The sequence below is a fragment of the Salvia splendens genome, chromosome 18, assembly GCF_004379255.2.
Source record: "Salvia splendens isolate huo1 chromosome 18, SspV2, whole genome shotgun sequence".
Taxonomy (NCBI): Eukaryota; Viridiplantae; Streptophyta; class Magnoliopsida; order Lamiales; family Lamiaceae; genus Salvia; species Salvia splendens.
In genome coordinates, this window is record NC_056049.1 from 6001922 (window position 1) to 6024099 (window position 22178).

At 35.3% G+C, this 22178-nt stretch overlaps 2 protein-coding genes across 4 annotated transcripts; one reads left to right on the forward strand and one right to left on the reverse strand.

The window, feature by feature from the left end:
- The first annotated feature begins 2989 nt into the window (after positions 1-2989).
- LOC121777644 (protein RMD5 homolog) lies at positions 2990-7221 on the forward strand. 3 transcript variants are annotated; one of them, XM_042174960.1, is made up of 3 exons: positions 2990-3097; positions 3236-3340; positions 5703-7221. In XM_042174960.1, exon 3 carries the CDS (start codon positions 5757-5759, stop codon positions 6915-6917), a length of 1161 nt encoding a protein of 386 aa, XP_042030894.1. In that variant the 5' UTR covers positions 2990-3097; positions 3236-3340; positions 5703-5756; the 3' UTR covers positions 6918-7221. The 3 variants fall into 3 exon arrangements, with proteins under 3 accessions (XP_042030894.1, XP_042030896.1, XP_042030895.1); XM_042174961.1 differs by having other exon boundaries at positions 3035-3149; XM_042174962.1 differs by lacking the exon at positions 3236-3340 and having other exon boundaries at positions 3013-3235.
- Positions 7222-8662: 1441 nt separating this feature from the next.
- On the reverse strand, positions 8663-11422 carry LOC121775805 (probable E3 ubiquitin-protein ligase EDA40). The gene is made up of 3 exons (XM_042172871.1): positions 11307-11422; positions 10861-11200; positions 8663-10755 (listed from the first exon to the last, which is right to left on the reverse strand). Exons 2-3 carry the CDS (start codon positions 11182-11184, stop codon positions 9094-9096), a joined length of 1986 nt encoding a protein of 661 aa, XP_042028805.1. The 5' UTR covers positions 11185-11200; positions 11307-11422; the 3' UTR covers positions 8663-9093.
- Positions 11423-22178: the final 10756 nt, after the last annotated feature.

Here is a 22178-nt window from a genome sequence, read left to right on the forward strand (position 1 = left end):
ACGCCACCCGTTGCGGATGCCCCAAGAGTATGTTAAATTTAAATAATAAATATATACTGCCATAATTATCATTTAACACTACCAAATTTAACTATGTAGTGTGTTAGTTACTAGTATACTGCTGTAATTAATTAATAATAAATCAATGACTTCTTTTTTCTAAAATGATAGTGTTATCCAAATTATAGTAAAGATAAATTAGTCTTAAATTATATCATGAAAATGGAGCTAAATTAAAGAGTATTACGTAGTATAAATTTATCTTTTCTCACAATTAGACTAACAGGCTTTGTAAAGTTAATTGGTCCACAAATATCACAAACTTTTGATATAGTTTGATATTTATCACGAAATTAAAATTTAAATTTGTATAAAAATCATGAATTTATCCTTTGCAGTGAGTTTCTATAAGATCAGAAAAAAATGATTCAATGAAAAATTCACTACAAATCCTAAGTTTATAATTTTTTTATCACTTTTAAAATTTGTGGAAATACTAAATTCTAATAAAAGTTTATGATTTTATGAGCTAAAATTCCAAAATAAAATATAGTAGTAGTATTTATTTCTTAACCAACCGCCTAAATAATTTTTAGGTCCATCAATAAGCCCAATTAGTGATGAACAAAATATTCAATCGCTAACGCTGAAAATTTTAAAAATATTATTTCAGATTCTCGTACATCTTACCTTCTCTTATTTGTCTTTTTTCATATTCTGTCTAACTCGATTTCTACAATTTTTTCCTATACTATTTCAATCTTACCATGTTATTTCATAGAATCGGAATAGTATCTTTGCCTATAGCCATCTCGCCTCGCTATCTTTTCGTTATCTAAAGGTATAATCTGTACACCATCCGTCCCCCATTAATTATCACCATTTCCTTTTTTATACGTCTTCTATAATTGACACTCTTACTTTTGGTAATGGATCTCACATTCTATCAACTCATTTCACTCACATTTTATTATAAAATAAATATATAAAAGTAGGACCACATTCCACTAACTTTTTCAACCACTTTTCACTAGATTTCTTAAAACTCGTGTCAAGTCAAACAATATCAATTAATTGAAAATATTACATATTTGTATTAATTTAGAATAATTTCATGCTATAGGATAGTAAAATGAATAAAGTTACTTGATTTATTTACTTCAGCATATGCATCCGTGTGCTCGACCGATAGCGATCTTTTAGCAAGATGGACAAGTTCTTCAAGCTGCGATTTCGAGAAGAGTGTGAGAAAATATATGCCTAAATGGAAGAGAAAATTAGAAAAATAGAGGAAGCGCCGGATAAGAAAAGGGATTTGCTCATGGACCAGATAAAGGAAAAAATGAAGATCCTGTTTAGTAGTAAAAAATTTGGTGAACTAGACTTTGACTTGAGCATTTTGAACTCATAACTTTGTAAAACAATTTAGTTCTTGCATTTGAATTCTACTGGACATTTTAATACTATTTTAATTTATTTATTTTATTCATATTTTTAGTTTAATGTTATTTTAATTTAAGTTTATTTTTGAGTAACAATTTAAAATGAAACTGAAATAATAAAGAATATAGTAATGAATAATATGAAAAATCACATAATACTGAGCACTTATGTGCTTAGAATATAACATGAACGATTAGAACCTTTCATAGCTAGCACCAAATTGAGCTGGCATTTTTTAAAAACCTATTAGTGCTCGCATTATTCCGAGCACACACAGGTAGGGATGTCAGTGTAGCCCGCAACCTGTGAGCTGGCTGAATAACACGCAAAATTTATAGGGTTAGGGCTGGAAATTTCTAGCCGGATAAAATTAAAACCGATTAGCCCGCAACCCGTTAGAGCCACACCCAAAAACCTGGTGGACTGGCCCGATAACCCGATAAAATTTTTATAATTATATTTTTAACTCTTAATTCGACACTTCAATGATTAATTTTATAATATAGATAACTAAAAAAATAACTTTCAATTTATATTAAATATATAAATTATATATTGAATTTTTATTAATATAATAATTGATAAATAAATTAATTTCACTAAAAAAATTAAATTTCTAAAACATGTATTAAAATTTCACGAAATATCTCAAATATTAGTATTTGATCATGTTTATGATTGAGTTTAAACATATATCTCAAATTTATCACAATTAAATATTTTACATTTTATGAATGTAACTAATTTTCATCATTATTTATTGGATTGATCGCATGTTAATCTTATCGGTTAACCCGCACCCGATTAACCTGCAATCAGAGTACGGTTGGCCCGAAACCCGGTGGGCCAGCCTGATTGACATCCCTACACACAGGTCTAGGAAGGAGCAGACAGGTGAAATATGAACACAAATTGGTGCTTGAAAATTTTGAGAACTTTGGTGCTCGGAATTTCGCCTAAAGGAGTTGACTACTTTTCCGAGCACTTTTTGGATGCTCGGAAAAGATAGTGTTCTGTTCGAAAAAGTGCTTGGTCATAATTTCGACGAAACAAATGGCGAGCACCCTCTGTGCTCGGAAAATGCTATATTTCCTAGCACTTTGGCGGTTTTTCTAGCATATTGGTGATAGGTAAATGGAGGTTTTTTTTGTAGCTTTAATTTGTTCCAACTACAATGCTACAATACTGATTTCTTTCATTTCTATCAGCTTTTCACTTTCTTTATGTCGTGTTGTGACATTGATTTGTTCCGACTATGATGCTACAATATATAATACTACTATACATTGGGATTCTTGAATAAAAACCACTTACAATAACACTTGTAAACAATCATACAATTATACTACAATATCTTCAGACTATTTTAATTTTTATGGCTACCTTATAAAAAAAAAATAGAAGGCGCAGGCCCAATATCAATAACAGTCCCGATCTCAATGACAGGCCCATGTTCACCAGGATTAAGGCCATAATTTTTTAATAAATAAAATAATAATAAAAAAATGAAATTCGGAAAACAAAAGCAAGAAGAAAATAAGAATCTGGCATCTTCTTTCTCTGATCAACAAATTTTTACCAGAAGTGCCCTCAATCAACCAATCATCATTGCATACCATTTCTTCTCTCTAAACTCTTCCCCTCCTATCATCTGGTCACTTTACTTTTCTCTCTCTCTCTCTCTCTCTTTCAATCTCTATGCTCATGTTTGTGTCAATTGCCCTAGGATTTTGAATCTTCCCCAATTTAACTTTACCCACCGTTTCTCATCGATCCAAATAATTATCTGCAGGTATTGGAACCTCTTCTTCCCCTCATATTGGTGTCGCTGTTGGTCGGAAGTTTCTTTCAATTTTATTGGTCATTGAGCGAAATCGGTGAACTTCGTGTGGTATAGGTATAGATTCCTTGCATTTCTCTTCAATAGTTGCAGCTCAATTGGAAGTATTATGATTTATGAGCACTAATGAGAAATATTATCTTCTCGAACATTGAGACAGAACTCTTTTTTTTTTTCCTGCTTGCGTGAATGTGCAATTGCTTCTGTGGTTTATAAGGCTTCTGAGACCGTTAACTTTGTTATGAATGTTGAGTGCTGTAGGCTCAGAACATTGCGAAGGGTGTTGTGGCATTCTCAACATTTTCTTTTTCTTTTTACTAATTTTTGGTTTTGGAGGATCTGATTTAATTTAGACTAGTTTAGGATTCATGAACTGTCTGTAAATGGTGATTTATTTTGTTATAGTTTGGGCATGTTCTATATAAGAGTGATCCTATGATTTTTTTTTTCGTATTCGCGTCAATTGTTTCCACCTACATTTCAGTTTGCCTTTACAGTTCGGTAAGTTCTGAAGTTAAGGGCTGGAAATGCCTGGTTCTTGTTTTCCGAATAAATCCAGTTCAGAAAGTAATATTCACTTGCATGATTGATTATTTGATTTTCTACAATGGGTCCTCCTTCCACTAACTTTCTTCATGACAAAAATTGCAAATGTTGTTTATCTTGTTCTTCTGAATATGTAACTGAACATTGAGTTATTATAAAATAAATTGAAAATATTTTGTTTTGGTGTACATAAAATTCATAGGTGGTGTGAATTTGAACTAAAATTATGAAAATTAAGGGTTATTATAGATGTTTGGTTGAAAACAATGACACTGTGGATCATTTTGTATATCTCATCCTTGAGTATTCTGGTAAGTACTATAATATCCTTATGTCTAGTTAACAAAGTATTGTGGATGTTCTGGGTTGGAATCAGTGACACATGAAGTTTGGATCGTATTGTAGTATAATCTTTATGCTTCACTATGTATGGGAAATACTATATACCATATGTCTAGAACCACAAAAAACACTTAATCATTGCCAAGAATCCAAGTACATCAAATTTTTCTTGAAGACTTACATCACTTATGCTCTCAGCCTAGAACTTTTCTTCCTCATCAAACCATTCAAGATCAAACATCTTGAATTCTACTACAGAGTTGATTACCACTACCTCTGCTCCATTCTAAGTCAAACATTTCTTTGCTCGGCACAAGATTTTATCAGAAATTAAGATTTTTATGTGCAACATTGTGTACTCTACAAACTAAGTCTGTACAATTATTATGACTGTACTTTCTGATACGTCATATCATAGTGAGCAGTGATTCAGTAGACTATGCAAAGATGAGTAAGGTATTCTTGAAGATGTTACTGTAAGTTAGTTTAGTTAATTGGTTATCCAAAATAGTTTTTGCACCACTAATATAGAAGGCACAGATACAGATTATTAATTGTTACTATATGAAAAGAAAAGAATGGTAAATCATGGACATGGGACATTTATTAAAGGATCCTTTGACAGAAGAGTCTCATAAACCCCATGTGACCAGAAAGTTCCATTTTCATGATGGGGCTGACTTAAGCATGACTTGGCTTTGCTACTTGTTCCATTACTTATTTAATCAATCATAAGTGTAATATTATATTCTAATCCTGTATTTGGTATTTTTAGTGCTTGATCCGTGAATATTTCTGATTATGTTTTTAACACATTTTGTATTTTACGAGGTATACCATGTTGTGCAACACCAGATTTCAGATTTTAAGATAAAATCTTTCAAATGCGAAACTAAATGGGCTGAAAATTCTGAAGTGTTATGTTATCTGACATCCTGTTTTTTTTTTCACCAAAAAGAGAAAAGAGTCGCGTCCTATTCTTATTAGAACAAAGAGTCATGTTCTCTTATTTATTACTTAATGCATTTGGTTTGCACCCTAGGCTAATTGAAAGAAGCTTGCTGATCCGTCGCCGAAACTTTGTACTGAGCTGACCTTCTTCATCTGAAGCTTGGTTAAGGATTTAACTAAGCACAGCTTGGAAGCTATTAAGTCAAAACAGTATTATCCCATTATTAGAAGTTAGTTGGAATGACACTAATAGAGTTCAAGGCATGCAGCATTTTAGGAAGTCCTGGATTACACTAAGCATTTTGTTCTTTTATCTCCTGACATTTTTCCTCCCTATGTGTTGGGTAGCATGCTTCTGGCATTTGTGGGAATGAAATGATATCACCTGGGCATAGGCCTTAAGTGGTCTCACCAAATCAATGCTCATTGTGTCTATACTAACATTGACTGGTGAACCCATTCGTCTATTTGTTTAGTTCTCTATGATGCTAGATGTGGTATCTTAATGTTATTGTCATTGTACGTATATTAAAGAGTCGACTTATGGCTATCTGAACTTAACTTGTTATTTTTTTTTTAGGTGGCACTCATTTTATCGAGATATCTCAATCGGTTTAAACCCAAGCTTTTGGTAATGGAGTTAAATTCCATCAAGGATGCTTTTGACCGTGTTACAAAGAAGCAAAAGCTCTCATCCTCAAAATCTCAAGAAGTAATTGAACAGATCGGGCAAGAAATAGAAAAGGCTTTTTTGAGACTACAATCTGAACAAGATTCTGCATCTCCATGTGCTCATAAATTGATCCTCAATGAACTGAAAACTAAGCTGAAAGAAATTGCTCCTCTCAGCCATCTGGAAAGCACACAAAAGGAATTAAATGTTGCGTTAAGCAAGTACCCAAAGCTTCTCGAGAAATCTTTCAACCCTGATATCTCAAAGGCTTATCGCAATATTGATTTTGATATACACACTGTTAACCAAATTATTACCAGCCATTTCTATCGAGAGGGCCAATTTGATATTGGTGACTGCTTCATCAATGAGTCGCAGGAACTAGAGGCTGCAGCAAGTAAATCCCCTTTTCTAGAAATGTTCCAGATCTTGGAAGCCATGAAATGTAGGAACCTGGAGCCCTCTCTGGGTTGGGCAGCGAGGAATCATGATCAACTGAATCAAAATGGGTCTGACATAGAATTGAAACTGCATCGTCTTCAGTTTGTAGAGATCTTGCAGAACAGGGGCAGGGATGAAGCTCTAAAGTATGCCAGAGACTTTTTGGCTCCATTTGCTACCCAACATATGGCTGTTTTCCAGAAACTTATGGCTTGCCTTTTATGGGCTGGAAGGCTTGATTCCTCACCGTATGCAGAATTACTATCTTCCATACATTGGGACAAACTATCTGTGGAACTCGCACAACAGTTCTGCAATCTTATGGGGCAATCTTACGAGAGTCCGTTGAGTGTAACAATTGCCGCTGGAGTTCAGGGGTTGCCTACTCTTCTGAAGCTGATGAACGTGATGACTGGGAAGAAGCAGGAATGGCAGACAATGAAACAACTACCGGTGCCAGTGGATTTGGACAGGGAGTTTCAGTTCCATTCTGTGTTCGTGTGCCCAGTTAGCCGCGACCAAGTAAGCGAAGAGAATCCTCCCATGCTGTTAACATGTGGGCATGTTTTATGCAAGCAATCCATCACCAAGTTGTCCAAAAACAACAGCACTAGGCGCTTCAAGTGCCCCTATTGCCCTGCTGAAGTCGAAGCAGGTCAGTGTGCGCAATTACATTTCTGATGCTGCTTAAAGCTTGGAAAGTGGTTCGTCCTACTGCCATCACAAACGCAAGGGAAATGCCCCTTCATTGAATATAAAGCGTGTATGTCGGCTAAACTAGATCTTGTTATCACTATATTGTTGTTTTACTTCTTCTGTGTCGGACTTGGGTGGTGTTATTGTTGGATGGACTGTAAATAGATTCTACTTGCAAATCAAACAACAAACTGGGAGGAGGTATGTGCCATATAAAATCCCATATTAATCATAATATTTGGACATTGTATGATTAGTGGATGGTGAAATCACCATATGATGCTCAACATCTTGTCTTGTGTGAGATTTTCACTATGAACCTTCTAGTTCCTATCTTGGTTCCAACTCATAAAGCACTTGGTGATTGTGTTGTTTATATTAATATCTAATTGATGGAATTCCTTTTGTTTATGGCTAGCCTCTCATTTTTGTTGCTATCCCACTAAGTAACACAACAACCTGTATTTCCTCTCAGATTTGAGCATTTTCCCCCTTTGAATTTAGTTGTGTAAAGTAGTAACATGAAGGAGTATTTGAATAATGGGATACAAACTGGGCACTTGTTTTATACAGAGCTTGTGTTTTGAGCGAAAATACAATATGATCATTTGTAACAACGAATCATAAATAATGTCAGGAGGAAGAACAAAAAAATGTGCCCTTAAATGGTGGCCAAATATAGTAAAAAGTAACCATTGAATTTTACATGAGAGTGGCACACCAAATTTCATCTCAAAACCTTTATAGATGCGCAATTTCAGGATTCTAAAAGTTAAGAATAATCCATATCTTTAGCTTTTTGGTGCAACCCCTCCCCTCCCTCTCTCTCTAAAGATATTTAAGATTTTATTGCCCTTAACACTCTTACCTTTTTGGGATCTCTCCCACTCAGGGTGTTTTGCTCTCAATGGAGAAGAAAAGTTGCTCAAAACCACATTTTATTTTCAAACGTGTGAATAAAGCTATGCTGGGGTGGATATAATTTTCAAATTTCTCATTTTTCTTGGGATTTCCAAAAGTGTTAGTGATCCATTTTGAGTTTTCATGAAAACATATCATGATTCCCAATCAATATTTAATTGGTGTACTGCAAAGGCACTAATTGGAGGTCTCAATTATTTATGTAACATGGCCTCTTGATCATGATCTATATCAATGTGGCACCAACCAAATTGAAAATGACACAAAGAAGGTTTTGGTGTAGGAAAATATGTGTGAGGAAATGGCTAAGAATGTGGCTGACAAAATTGGATTTAAATGGCAAAAATTGAGACAGGTTGTTAATCTTGCTCTGTGCACATCATATGGCCCAGCTCGATTAACCCAACGATTTCTCAATTATTATCAAATTCTGGTATTTTGTGATCTCACTTGCCATCTTGAATTGAAAGCTGCCCCAAATCAAGACACCCATTTCGCGCACATGCCCATTTCCAACTGTTTTTTCAATGTTTTGCAAGAAAAAACCTTTTAAATTTATTTGGCAAATGGTTTTCGTAATTTAGTTCTGCTTAGTGCGTGAGTGTGAGACGTTGTACCGAAAGGTGATTGGAATCCATACAAAGAGTGGATGATAACAATTTGAATGCTTCTTGCGTAATTTTGTTAAAGAAAATTCACTCAAATCTCAGTCATGTCAAAAGGTATAGAGCACTAGAGCTATATCCATACACAGCCAAAAACTAAACCCCACTCCTTTGAACAACATAAAACCAAAACCCCACTCCCACTTAATACAAACCAAGCTTTACTTCAACACATATATACCAACAATATTAATTTTTTACATAAAAGGACACCTCCACGATAACTTTTCAGTTGATTGCTATAAGACATCCATTCATATCAAATCATAACATCGTTCCCTACAACTATTTTATAATTTGAAATAAGGATAAAAGAAATAATAGAACAAGCAATATATCATGACCCCCCCCCCCCCCCAAAAAAAAAAAAAAAATTAATTTGAGAAACCCCACAACGATACCCCTCAATCAATTATACTACGCGGGGCCTCTCATTTCCATGGGCCTCACAAACCACCTCTGGCCTTTTTTCACAAAATATATTTGTACATTTTTCTTATAGTAACTTTTTGTAATTTATTTGACTACTAAGATATTCATAATAATAATAATAGTAATAATAACAAACACAAATATTAAAATCTCGCATTCTCGAACCCATGTAAGTCGCTGACTCTATTCAATGACTTTCTCATTATAGCGACTTTGGCGAGGCGCTCGGCTGCCCGCCAAGCCGACGTCGGCGTGAGCGGCTCGGCCTTGTTGTCTTCGGGCCGGCCCAATCGCGGTTGCGCCAGGTCCTGCCGCTTGCAATTCAGCACAGCGAGCTCGGCCTCCAGGCCGCGCACAAACTCCTCCCCAGAGCCCGAGCCCGACTGGAGGACGAGGGCGCGGGCCGAGGCGAGCATGCTGAGCGCCCCGGCCACATCGTTGCGGTCCGAGAGCCTGCTGCTCTCGGCTACAGCGCGCGTGGTGACGAAGAGGCAGCGGAGGCGTTGGATGTCGCGAGTGGAGGATCCGACGGCGCGTGGGCGGGGGATGACGAGGCACCGCTCCTTGTCGTATATGGTCTGTTGAGTTGACGGGTCTTTGTAACAGCAACGGATCGACATTAGCCTCCGGGCACCACCGGTTGCTGGTGGGACCCTCATTTCAACTAGCAATTCTCGCTCTTCCTCCGAGTGGAGCTCCCCCACCCGGCACCAGCTCGAACCGGATCCGACCAGGGCCGGTTTGCCCGCGTAGGTGTAGACCGCGGAGATCTCGCCCGGGGCCGAACCTGCCGCGAACGAGACCTGGACCCGGAGGTCCTGCGCCACCTGGCTAAGCAGGCTGGTCACGCAGTTCGCGGCATGATCGCCTCCGGGAGGAGCGTGGACGCACGCGCTCAGGTTGACGGAGTGGACGGGGATCTCGGACTGGGAGAAGCGCGTGGACGACACGAGAGGGCCGCTGCGGTGGCCGTCGGAGAGGAGAAGGATGCTGGCGGCGGGATTCTTCTCGCGGCGATCCTCGATGACCTTGGCAGCCTTCTTCAGCGAGTCGGTGGCGCTGGTGGCGCCGCCGTCGAGTGCGACGACGGCGTCGATGATGCGGCGGGCGGATCTCTTGCCGGCGGTGGTCATGCGGCGGAGGGGGAGAAGCCGCTTGGATGTGGTGGAGAATGCGACGATGGAGAGGCGGTCGGCGGCGGAGAGGGAGGACACCACCATCCGCATCATCCTCCGCATTAGATGGAGCTTATCGGAGGTTACATTTCTGCTCACATTCAGCACGGTCACCAAATCGATCGGCGCTCTTCGCGGAGGCGGCGTCGGAGCTTTCACCTTCAAAACGACGGCGTATGTCTCGCTAGTTTTTCCTACTGACACCACAACCGCCTCAGATAACAGACCGATTTCCACATTCCTTGACTTGATCTTATCCGGAACGACATTGTTGGCGACGAAGAAGCCGGGGAAATCGTCGTTTTCCTCTTCAGTCTCATCCGATTCGAGAATCGGAATGAATCGCGCGCCGGAAGTCGGAGAGGAGAGCGGCTCGTCGTCGTTGTAGACCTTAAACACAGAAGAGGATTTATTATCCGCGCCGCGCAGATCGGTGGATGGATCGGTTTCCACGAGGTGCATTTCCTTCCATGTAGCGCTGCAGATGGGGCAGGCGAGGGCGGATCTCACCCCTTGCTTCTTCATGTGAGCGGCGATGCACGGGAAATGGAAAGCGTCGCCGCACTCCGCCGTGAAAATGGCGGTGCCTTGCCCCGTCTTCACGCTCTGCAAGCATATTCCGCACCTACTCTGCTCGTACAGTAGAGTTTCAACTCATCCATTATTACCAAATCATACCAAAAAAAAAAACTCAAATCAAACGCTAATAACGAAATTCCACTGTAGCCTACGCACCTTGGTGATACGGAGTCCGGATTTAATCAGCGAAAACGTGGACGGCGACCTTGGCGAGGAAGGCGCGGAGCTGGTGAAGAATCGCGGACTCTTCCTAGTCCGGCATTGAAGCCTAGGGCTCTCGGAAGGCGTAACACATGGAGCAGCAGCAGTTCGGCAACGGAGAGAGGGGCTGGAGAGCGGCTGAGAGTGGAATCGAGGCGTGGAGGGCTCGGAGAAGAATCTGCCGAATCTGGAGGCGAGCCTGGGGGTGGAGGCGTCTCCAGGGCGGTCCTGATCCTTGGGGATAGAAGTGCAGAAGGCTCGTCGCCAGCTCAAAACCATCTTTCACAAAGAGGCTCTGACAGAAGGGAAGGGCTTTACGGTTAGTGATGACAAAGTGGATGCATGATCCAAAGGGGGAATTCAGCAAACGAGACAAAAGATGAATTGAAACAAAAAGACACCTTGTTCAGAGGTCGGATTGTGTAAAAAATGAAATCAGAGGAGAGACAATTAAAAAGAAAAAGGATCAGTGAAGAAAGCTCCAAAAATTCATCATCGTCTTCTTCTTATTTTGGTTTGGGTAAAGGGCTAATATTATAAAGTGAGGGGTCGGCTTTCTGCAATTGAAAACTGACTGGCAGCTGCCGGTTACGTATTTTGTCAACGGACTCCTTGCAATCAGCGTACAATTCGATACGTCTTTAAATAATTTAATTATTAAATTAAGTGATTACTCTTAACTATTTGATGGCGCTGCTTAAGTTAATTCTACTCTGATTAAAGTTAATACAAGGGTTATGGGTAGGTCGATGGTTGGTTCTCTACGTTTTAAATAAAGTACTTATACCTATCATTTTAATAAAAACAATTATGGATGAATTTTAAAATTATTGTAATTTAATTTTATATTCTAGTTGTTGTTGATAAATTAGTACAAGGTATATTTTATTTTTTTGTAATTTCAATTTTTTCTGTTTTTTTGTAACATAATGTGCTATTCAATATGTAACTTTTAAAGTAAAAGATTAGTGATATCATATCTAAGAAATTTTTAAATGATATTTTCCATTAATTATATAATTTTTGTATTCTTTTATTTCTAAATTTATAAACATGTTGACGTTTAATGTCATTGAGATTCAACACTTGTATTCCACAATATAGTTGTGTTTATAATGCACTAAATTGTACTAGTAATGTTTTAGTATAATTTAAATTTAATTATATCACGATATAGTATTATGAGCACATATTTTTGGTAGTAATCCGGCTAAAATAGTGATTAACTCGATCCGTTTAACCAATTAAATGTAATCGGTTCATTTACCGATTCTATTTTTAAAAGATTGATTAAAACACACGAACATAAACATGTACATATAATGGTTACAATCTTAACAATAAGACATGTTATTCAATAATTTGATCGGCTATTTAATGAAGTAAATAGTTACTCAGTACGGTTTTTACTGAGTTTCGAGATATATTATTGATAAGGCATAAAAATATTGTACTACTATATTCGTTCAAAAATATAGTTATGATGCTGAATTGTTGTATTTTAATGTGAAATTGCTTCTAAAGTATGAAAGATAAAATAAATAAATAAATAATTAAAAGTATTATTAATGAAAAGAGGTCTCATTTTATTAAATAGACAAAATGATCATAAATAGATAGAAATAAATTTTGTGGACGGCTCAAACTATAAAATAATAATTTATTTATTTTTAATAGATGCTGTAGAACGTTTTTGCACATTATATTGTCCTTTCTCCATTCCTTACTACTGTGAGTTTATTTACTAGTGTGCTATGAGTAGTATTTATTTTTTGAAAGTATGCTAATATCCAATATATATCTTGTGTTAAAGGGGACGTTATTTGAGGGATATATAAAATTAAATAGAAGAGTTAATTGGCTCGCACAACCAATATCGTCGACAGACATAATTATTAATTAATGGACCCGAATAAAAGAAAATATTAGGGGTCCATTTAATACTTAAAACAAAATGATAAGATTGTGAAGAATGGAAATCTTTGGTTTTTAGTTTCACAAAGATATATTCGGTATTCCTAATCAAATCTTTGATTTGAATATGAAGATATAAAATGGAAATATTTGGTTTCTACAAAGATAATTTCTAGTTGTAAAAATCATGGATTAAATATGCCCGGTCATTGGATTTTGACCAAATAATAAATGTGACGAGACATTTAATTTTGTAAAATTAAATGACATAGCGTCGGTCTACATTTTACGTAGATAAATGTAGTATATTCACTTTCTCAAATCCGATTTCCGGTGAGTGAGAAATAGTGGATTAAAGTTGGGCATAATTACCTTTTAATTAAAGCTTGGAGTTGGAGCTTAGGGAATAATTAACTAGTGTTAATTATCCCACATTGGAGGAGTAACACATCTTTTAATGTGCTTAAATTAAGTGCCTTTATGTTACTTAATAATTATAGTGGACCAAGATGGGTGAAAGAGCCCACACGCGAGCGCACGCGCGCGCTGCCGCCGCCCGCCCGAGCCCGTGCTCGCGGTCGCGGGCGTCAGGCCCGATCCCGATCTCAGATCTGGGCAATTGGTCTTTGGGCTTGGTGCTTGGCTCAAACTAATATTTTTAGACCACCGCTGAGTCAGCAGTCCAAGTGGCTTGACACGTCGTCAAGCGAGGCACAGTCACGACTGCCACATAAGAAATCCACACGCTCCACACGTGAAAGGCACACTCCTGCCACACGCTCGTAACCGCCGGCGGTTACGAATCTGCCATGATGAGCCTTTCATGGCTTGGTTGACCCTGCATGGTGGCTTGGCCTATAAATAGGCTAGTCATTCCACTGCATTCTACACACAATTCACAAGCATAAGCTCTCTCCCTCTCTCTGTGCATAGTTTTTCTGTCGAAGCTCTGCCCTCTCTTCCATCCAGTTCGCCGGAGCTCTGCTGATTGCGGTGCTGCATCAAAAGAGACGTAGCCGTTTTACCTTTGGGGACGACACGCCAAAACGAGAGCACTACTGTGGCGTATCTCGTCTTGCCTCCTCGACTCGGCTATCATACTGGTTTAGTTGTTTCGATTTCTATTGTAATTTCTTTAGTTCAGTTTCTCCTTTTCTTTCTTTTGGGTTGTATTACGCCCTACTGTTATCTCTTGTAATCCCCAGAAACCAACACTAGTATTATTACAAAGATTATCATTGATTTCCGATTTATATTCCAAGTAATATCGTTAATATCCATTTAATACTCGTGTATTACTTATTTGACTAACTTCAAGTGGAGTAATATTTAAAAAAAATTAAAACTACTCGAAAATGAAGAATCCAAGTGAATATATGACTTGGAATTCTTGTTCTGGCATTTATATATTCTTTAATCAATGAGAATTCAATTTTTTGTTTTTGACCCTGACATCAATTTGTACTTTCTTCACACCAACTCAATTACTGCTAATATTAAATTGCACATTGATTAACTTAGACAAAAGCGATATATTTATGGGAATAAATACAAGTGCTCTTCTTGCTCTATCTTTTTGTAAGACCTAATTGCAGTTTTCGTTCATGTACACCAGCTAGAATATTTATTGCAATAAATATTAGTTGGATTATTGGATGTATATAGCAAATTAGAAATATAGAGCCACCCTTTCGTTTTATTATCGTTACGGTGCCTATATTTGATCAATTAGAATATGATACGTATTAATTATGATTGTGATTTGTTCAAAAATAAATCCAATTAGTGTTTATGTATAAGATACTTATACGAGTGGTTAATACTAAGATTTATTGTGTATTTTGTTATTTATACATGCAACATTTAATTTTATTTCATTTTGGTAAAACTAGAAGCTGGCAAATAACAAGAATACATGATTGCATCATGATAACAAATAATTCAACCCTTGCGCCATCACAATTTGTAACTACCATTTTTCAGTTTTAATTTTGATTATATTCGTATACAATAAATAATCATAGCTAGGTTGTTGATAATAATAATAATAATAATAATAATAATAATTGCAGAATTAATTTGTTATGCTACTAATAAATAGCTTCATATCTTGTTTGGTTAATTTTTGTAGTACAGCCTGCAGCAGTAGTTATTAGTTTTAAATTATTTGCTCTGTTTGTATCTTTGATTTCGAAAATAAAAGGTCGAACCAATGGAGACCTTTAGACATTCACTTTTTAATCATGAGGAAGAGACCCCCCACATTATGGCAAATACATTTAATACTTCTTCCTCACCATTCTATGACTTTGTATTCTTCTCCTATAAAATAATAGGAGTACTCCATTATTATATTAAGAAATTTAAATCCACCATTAAAGATGAATGTGTTAAAAGTTGGCAATTGGTTGGTGCATGATTGATTATCATTTCACCCACATCTCAATGATACCACCAATATTTCATCTTAAATTTATGTGTTTTTATTGGATTACATTGTGAATTCACATTTTCACTTTCCTTTGCTGGTCAATTGTCATAGTTATAATTTCACACTGGTGAAATGCCAACATATAAATATAAGAACTTATGAAGTTGTATTTTTGCAATATACATATAGTATTAATATAATTTTCAATAACTTGCGTTAGATCCCATGGGGTGAACGAAACTTGAATTAATCTTGTATTATAAAGAGTACTACTAATCTTAGTATGAAATTGTGTAGTTTTCAAAAAATTTCTTGACATTTATGGAGTAATAATAATCAAAATATTTTTTATTTCTGTTTAGTTCCAGTTAATTCAATAAAATTTTCAGTTATCAGTTATAACCAATAATCGATATGTTAAAATTGATAATCGATTGACTATAAATGAAAAAACTGATCTAAAATAAGTTACCGTTTAAAAAAAATAACACATTATACATTGATTTTCTAAAGTACATAAATATGATTCCATTTAATTCATTTTTTACGTGCGTAACTAAGATCTCAACTCCACAATGCAGTTACATCTAAAATTTCCAACACTAGACATTCCACTCAAAATTCCATATGCATCTTTACAATTCTATTGTTGATGAAATATTAATATGTTATAAAACTTACTTCGTAATCCTGTACCATATTCATGGCAACGAGCTATGTGTTCCACAAAAAGATTATTAAATGGCCTATACGAATAATTTAAATTAGTTTTAAAAATTTGATTGTATTTATTTTCAGTTGACGACCCAATTGGCTAAACGGTTCAATTATGGCTAGGAGTTTGAGCTAATTCATCTGTTAATCATTCTATCAATTGGATTAGTAATTAAGCCGACCGATTAACCACTCCTTTAAGAATTAGGTCATTAGGTGGGTACCAAATGAAGATTCCTATAATTTTAGGGTTGCTACTATATAGTACTACTCTAGTAAGTAATGCCATAACCTCATTCGTTCTATTCTCCACTACTAAAAATTCATTTGTGATGATTAAAAATAGTCTTGTTTACTTTTGGCGTTAAACTACTCGTGCAAGACTTGTTCGAGCCCATTGTACCACATATTGTGATTTTCAGGACAATTATGCGACTTTTTTAAGTCACCCTACATAAAACCCAACCTCTTAAATCTAAGTCAGTTTCAGGTTAAGGTAGCCTAACGGTTTTTGATATACTTTTAAAACTTTTTTATTCTAAAAGATATTACTACATCCGATCCTGAAAAGTATGAAAATTTGGTTTGGCGTGAGTTTTAATGCATAAAAATTAACTGAATTTTACCTATTGGACTCTAACTAATTAAATTTCGCTGTAATTTGAATTAAATTTCTTAATATTATTACTAGCATTCATAATTCAGTTGTTTATTTTGGAATGCATTGGGTGCGGAAAAAAGAGACGAATATGGATACCAAAGAGAATTGCAGTAGGATTCGATTTTATCCTATTTACCATTCCCAATTAGACTGATTTGACAACTAACAGTAAAACCCACAGATTCACAATCACGTGTTGTTCTTTCATTTGTCTTTTTCTAGTGCGTTACGTTCTGTCAGCTTACCCCATTTTCCAACAATAGTAAACCTTTTTTACTTTTACCTTTTGCAATTTGCTAATTTCATTATATTCCAAACTAATAAGACAACTTCCTGTTTAACATTTTAGTAATTCAAGCATTTTGTTTCGAATAAAACAATGTCGACCTTTTATTGGATAGATGCATGACTTAATAGGTTATTATCAGTATAACCCATTTTACTTAAATAAAGAGAATGTGAGCATAATATTATTATTACTATTTTATTCTTTTTGTGTGAAATAAATAATGCATTGATATAATAGTACGGTTCAAGAATTTTGCAACGTGCGTGTAATAATATTAATTCATGTTTGCATCATATTTTCCAAGTATCCAGGGATGTTTTCCTTATAGGCATGAATATTGTGTGTCTCACTATCAAAGTTTTTTGTGTATGCTTGATTACTTTCTTTGTAACGAAGAATAAAATTAAAACACAGACTTAATAAACATAATTGTAATACTATATTATGCTTAATGTTAAGATTAGTGATGTATCTATCTATTCTAACATTAAAAATTGATGAATAGCATTTTCAGTTAAATTTATCATCATATTTTATTTGACTATTTTATAATTTTCAAAACGTATATAGATCAAGTATAAAAGATAAGAGATCAAACAAAAATGAAGAGATATAAGCAGAATCATATCAACCAGGAGCAGATCCAAGAATACGTAGGAAGGGTAGGAAGGGAGGCAAATTTAAATATGAAAGAATTTTAAGAATATGAGAAGGGGTATTTAGTGACAAATTAAAAGAAATAAAGTTTGAAATAAGGACTCCTTCCGTCCTATAATAAGAGTCATATTTTGTCATTTCAGTACGACACATAGTAAGAGTCAAATTTCACTTTTACCATAAATAATAAATAGGTCTCTCATTCACTAACTCATTTCACTCACATTTTATCATAAAATCAATATAAAAAAGTTGACCTCATATTCCACTAATTTTTCCAATACATTGTTCTTTACGTTTTTTAAAATCCGTGGCCAAACCAACTAAACTCCTATTGTGGGATGGACAAAGTACTATATATGTGTTGTAAAATTTGAAGTGGGGCATTTGCCATCCAATGGTACATGCCATGATGTTGACAATGTATCGTTCCAATGGTACAATGTATCGAAGAAACAAGCAAAAAAACACAGATATGATGGATGTACAGCAACTTGAATGAATTCAATAATGAACGTTGAACTCCGACCACCATGCTTCCGGAGAGAGTTCAAACTCACATTTTCTTTTTTGTAATCAAACTCTCATGTTTATTCATCATGAGGTGGCCAATATAGATAAAGTAAAATCTAATTCTAGAAGAAAATATAAAACTTAAAATTAATGGGTTGTAGCACAGTTGTTAGCGCAGAGTTATGGTGATCTTAAGGTCACATGTTCAAATCTCGCAATTCGCTATGAGACTTTCGGCGTTAACCGCAAACCCGGTTGAGCATGATCGGATTCTGCCAAAGACTCATTCGGAATACTTGTTGTCAAATATAAAAAAAAAAATCAAGTAAGATCAAATTCATACCATTCACTCCATCATCTCATAAACTGTGTAAAAAATTGAGCTAACAGTGTTCACCCCAAATTTTTGTTTATTTTATTTTATGGATATTATTATTCAAAAGTATATTTTAGGAATACTTCCTCAATTCATTATTAATAGGGATATCTTTATTATAGAGATTAAGAAATTGATTATTAATATACTTATTAGGTACTATGACAATAAAATAGAAAAATAAATATGTACTACATTCTAAAAATAAAAATTACAATATTGTGATAGAATATCCAAAAAAGTACAACTCCATTAACATTAAACAAATAGATTACTATTATTTTCTTAATTTTATCACCATTGATAGAATTTCTAATTTCTTTATGGATTTGGCTAAGTTTTGTCTCGAATAAGTTAAGTCCATTATAATCATCTATCTTATTTTTTTGTTCAAATTTTATTTTTCTTACTCAAAATCTCTAATCAACTGAACGCCCCATCATTTTTCTAATACTTCCTCCTTCCTTCATAATTTATCACTATTTGATCTGATATGGATTTTAAGAAATGTAATAGAAAGTCAGTGGCATGTCCTACTTTTATATACTCCATCAGTCCAATTAAAAATTTAACGTTTTCATTTTTAAGTTGTCCCATTAAAAATTACGTTTCCTAAAATTGAAACAACATTATCTCAACTTTTTCATTTCTGTTACTTTATTCTCATCTCATTAGCTCACAAAAACACTACATAAAATCTAGTGATGAAAAATAAATGTTTCATTCTAATGGAACGGAGATAGTAGAATGTGAGGTCCATTACCAAAAATGGTAAAAGTGAAACGTAACAAATTTTTAGAGATGGACGAAATTGGAAATGAGAGACAAATTTTCAGCGACAAAAAAAGTATTATTTTCTAGGAGGACCACACTAAGATTTACTTGAATTTTATTTTTCGGTACATATAACTTGCAAATAATCATAGCGTTACTGAGTACTTTTGGTTGTTAAATGAAAAAAGGAGTATGCTATTTTTTGTGTTAATTTATAAAAATCTTGGCAGATAAAGACAACTGTTTAAATCCTTTTATGCCAGGCACTTTGAAATTAAATACGGATGCATCCAAATCCTCTTTGGATGGTAGCTCGGGCTCCGCCTTTGGAAGCGGACTCATTCGCAATGATGTAGGAAGTTTGAGGCATAGTTTTGTTGGCAATATTGGGGTGTGCTCCTTCTTAGTTGTCCACACATTTCAAAGGGAGGTTTATGTCTAAGAGGAGCCCCCAATTGGACTTCATCCTAGACTGTTTCATGATAGATTATGTGTTTCTTACGTTCGTTAGACTTTATTATAACTAGATATACCTGCGCTTTATCTACCAAAAAGAAATTAGTAAATATTGAATGAGTCTTTTGTCACTTTACCATCCTTAAATTTCATTTCGAAATTTATTTATTATGTACTCTCCATATGCAAGTTATTTTCTATTTCTTTGGATGTTCCTTCATAAATAAGTTATTTTTATTTTTTGCAACAAAGTACTGTAATACTCATCAATCTCAATTCATTTCATTAAAATAGAGACATTTGACACGACACAGATAATAATATATCATTGGTAAAATAGGAGAGAGAAGAAAGGAAAAAGTTATTGAAGTAGTATGTGTAGTAGTAGAGAATGAGGTTTACCTCATTAGAGAAAAAGAAATTACTCCCCCGTCCACAAAAAATAGGGCACATTTGTCATTTTTGGCTGTCCACGAAAAATATGGCACATTCAAAAAAGGAACTGTTACTTTTTCCCTTCTCTCTTACTAATAATATGGATCTCACATTCCACTAACACTACTTCTCTCTTACTTTTTTCCATTCTCTCCTACTAATAATATAGATCCCACATTCCAACAACACTACTTCTCTCTTACTTTTTTCCCTTCTATCTTAGTTTGTCAATTCTACATTAAAACACGTATCATTCAAAAAGTGCCCTATTTTTCATGGATGGAGGGAGTATAAAAAAATTCTAGAGGTCAACTATTTTTATAGCACAAATCAAATTGGAAAGTATCTTTATTTTTATAGGACCGGAGAAGTATCTTAATTTTTTTTTCTAATTTTCTCTTTATATTTAATGCCGGAAATATTAATTTCTTAAATCTCGTACTTAAAAATATACATGTATTATGTGGAAAAACGGAGTAATATAACTTAACAATTGAAATTTGGCATGTCGGTGTAAACACAATCCAATTACAAAGTAAACATAAGGCCATCCACAACGCTGTTCCTATACCGTTCCTATACAGTTCCTTAAACCACTATTTGAGGGCCCCACTGTACTTTTTTACTCAATTCCTTAACTAAGGAACGGAACCTGCAACCCTTCGTTCCTTAACCGTTCCTTAAATTACTATTCATTCAATTTCATTTTTTTTATTTCCAACCCAATTCAATTTAAATAAACACACTTTATTAAAAAACAAACACACTTTATTAAAAAACACACAACATTAAAAAAAATTACAACTTAAACTTAAAAAAATAAAAAGCACACAATTAAAATCCTAAAAAAATAAAAAGCACACAATTAAAATCCTAAAAAAATAAAAGTACACAATTTTAATAATTTCATCCACCATAATTTGCCCAAATGTGCTCAATTAGATCCTGTTGGAGTTGGGTGTGGGCACTAGAGTCACGTGTCCTTGCACGAATAGATAACCGTTCTTATATAGACGAGAGTTGATTTGAGATGAAAATTTGGGAGAAGGAAACGATAGTTGATTTGAGATGAAAATTGGGGTGGAAATAGAGAGGAATAGATGTGTGTTTGTGATTGAAATGAGTATGAAATAGGAGTATTTATAGAGTAAATAAATAAAAAAATATATATAACGGATATAAAACGGCCACATTACCGTTGCAAAAAAAAAATATTTTTTTATTAAATTCGTATTTTTTTAAAAAAATTGAATTATTGCGTCACCGGGACGAAGCCCACTCGCGGGGCAGCGAGTGGGCTTCACGCGTCGAATGGGAGGCCGCCACGTCGCCTAGGCGCGTGGCGGAACGTTTCGTTCCGCGTTCCTCCGGAACGGAACGCGGCACGGCATAGGAACGGGGGCGGCACGGAATGGGGATGGAACGTAGGCTGCAACGCGTGCCGCCGCGGAACCGTTCCGCCGGAACGGCATAGGAACCGCAACGGCACAGCGTTGCGGGTGCCCTAACTATAAATCGAATGTCATCACTTTTCTCCACTCTAATTTAAAAAAATAGAAAGAGTGTGCAGGTTAATGATTGACAAATAATTTTAACCTAACCCTAAATTGTCAAAGCTTAATTTTATCCTCGCGGCGTAATTATGGTACTATATACCCTTAATTATTGAGTACTACTAGTAAAAGTTACTTGTACAGTAAAACAAAATTGTCTGTATATTTGTGTGTGTGTGTGTGTGTGTGTAATTAAGATGAGAGAGAGTGTAGAAGTGGCACGTGATTGGGTGGACAGGGCTACGCTTCAGAATCAGAAGCAGTAAATGTGTAGTCAGAAGTCGTCGTTATGTGAGTACCGAGGTTTTCTTTACTACAAATTCAGAAACAACTTTTATAATTCTTAATTTACACTTTATTTCATTTCTAAATTAATAGGAGTACTATTTATTTGGCCTATTTTCTTTTTTATTTTTATAATCCAGTTGACATTGTCAGAGTAATTCAGCCATCCCATTCTCGATTCTTCTCGTGTTCCCAAGGATTACTTCGAATATTTT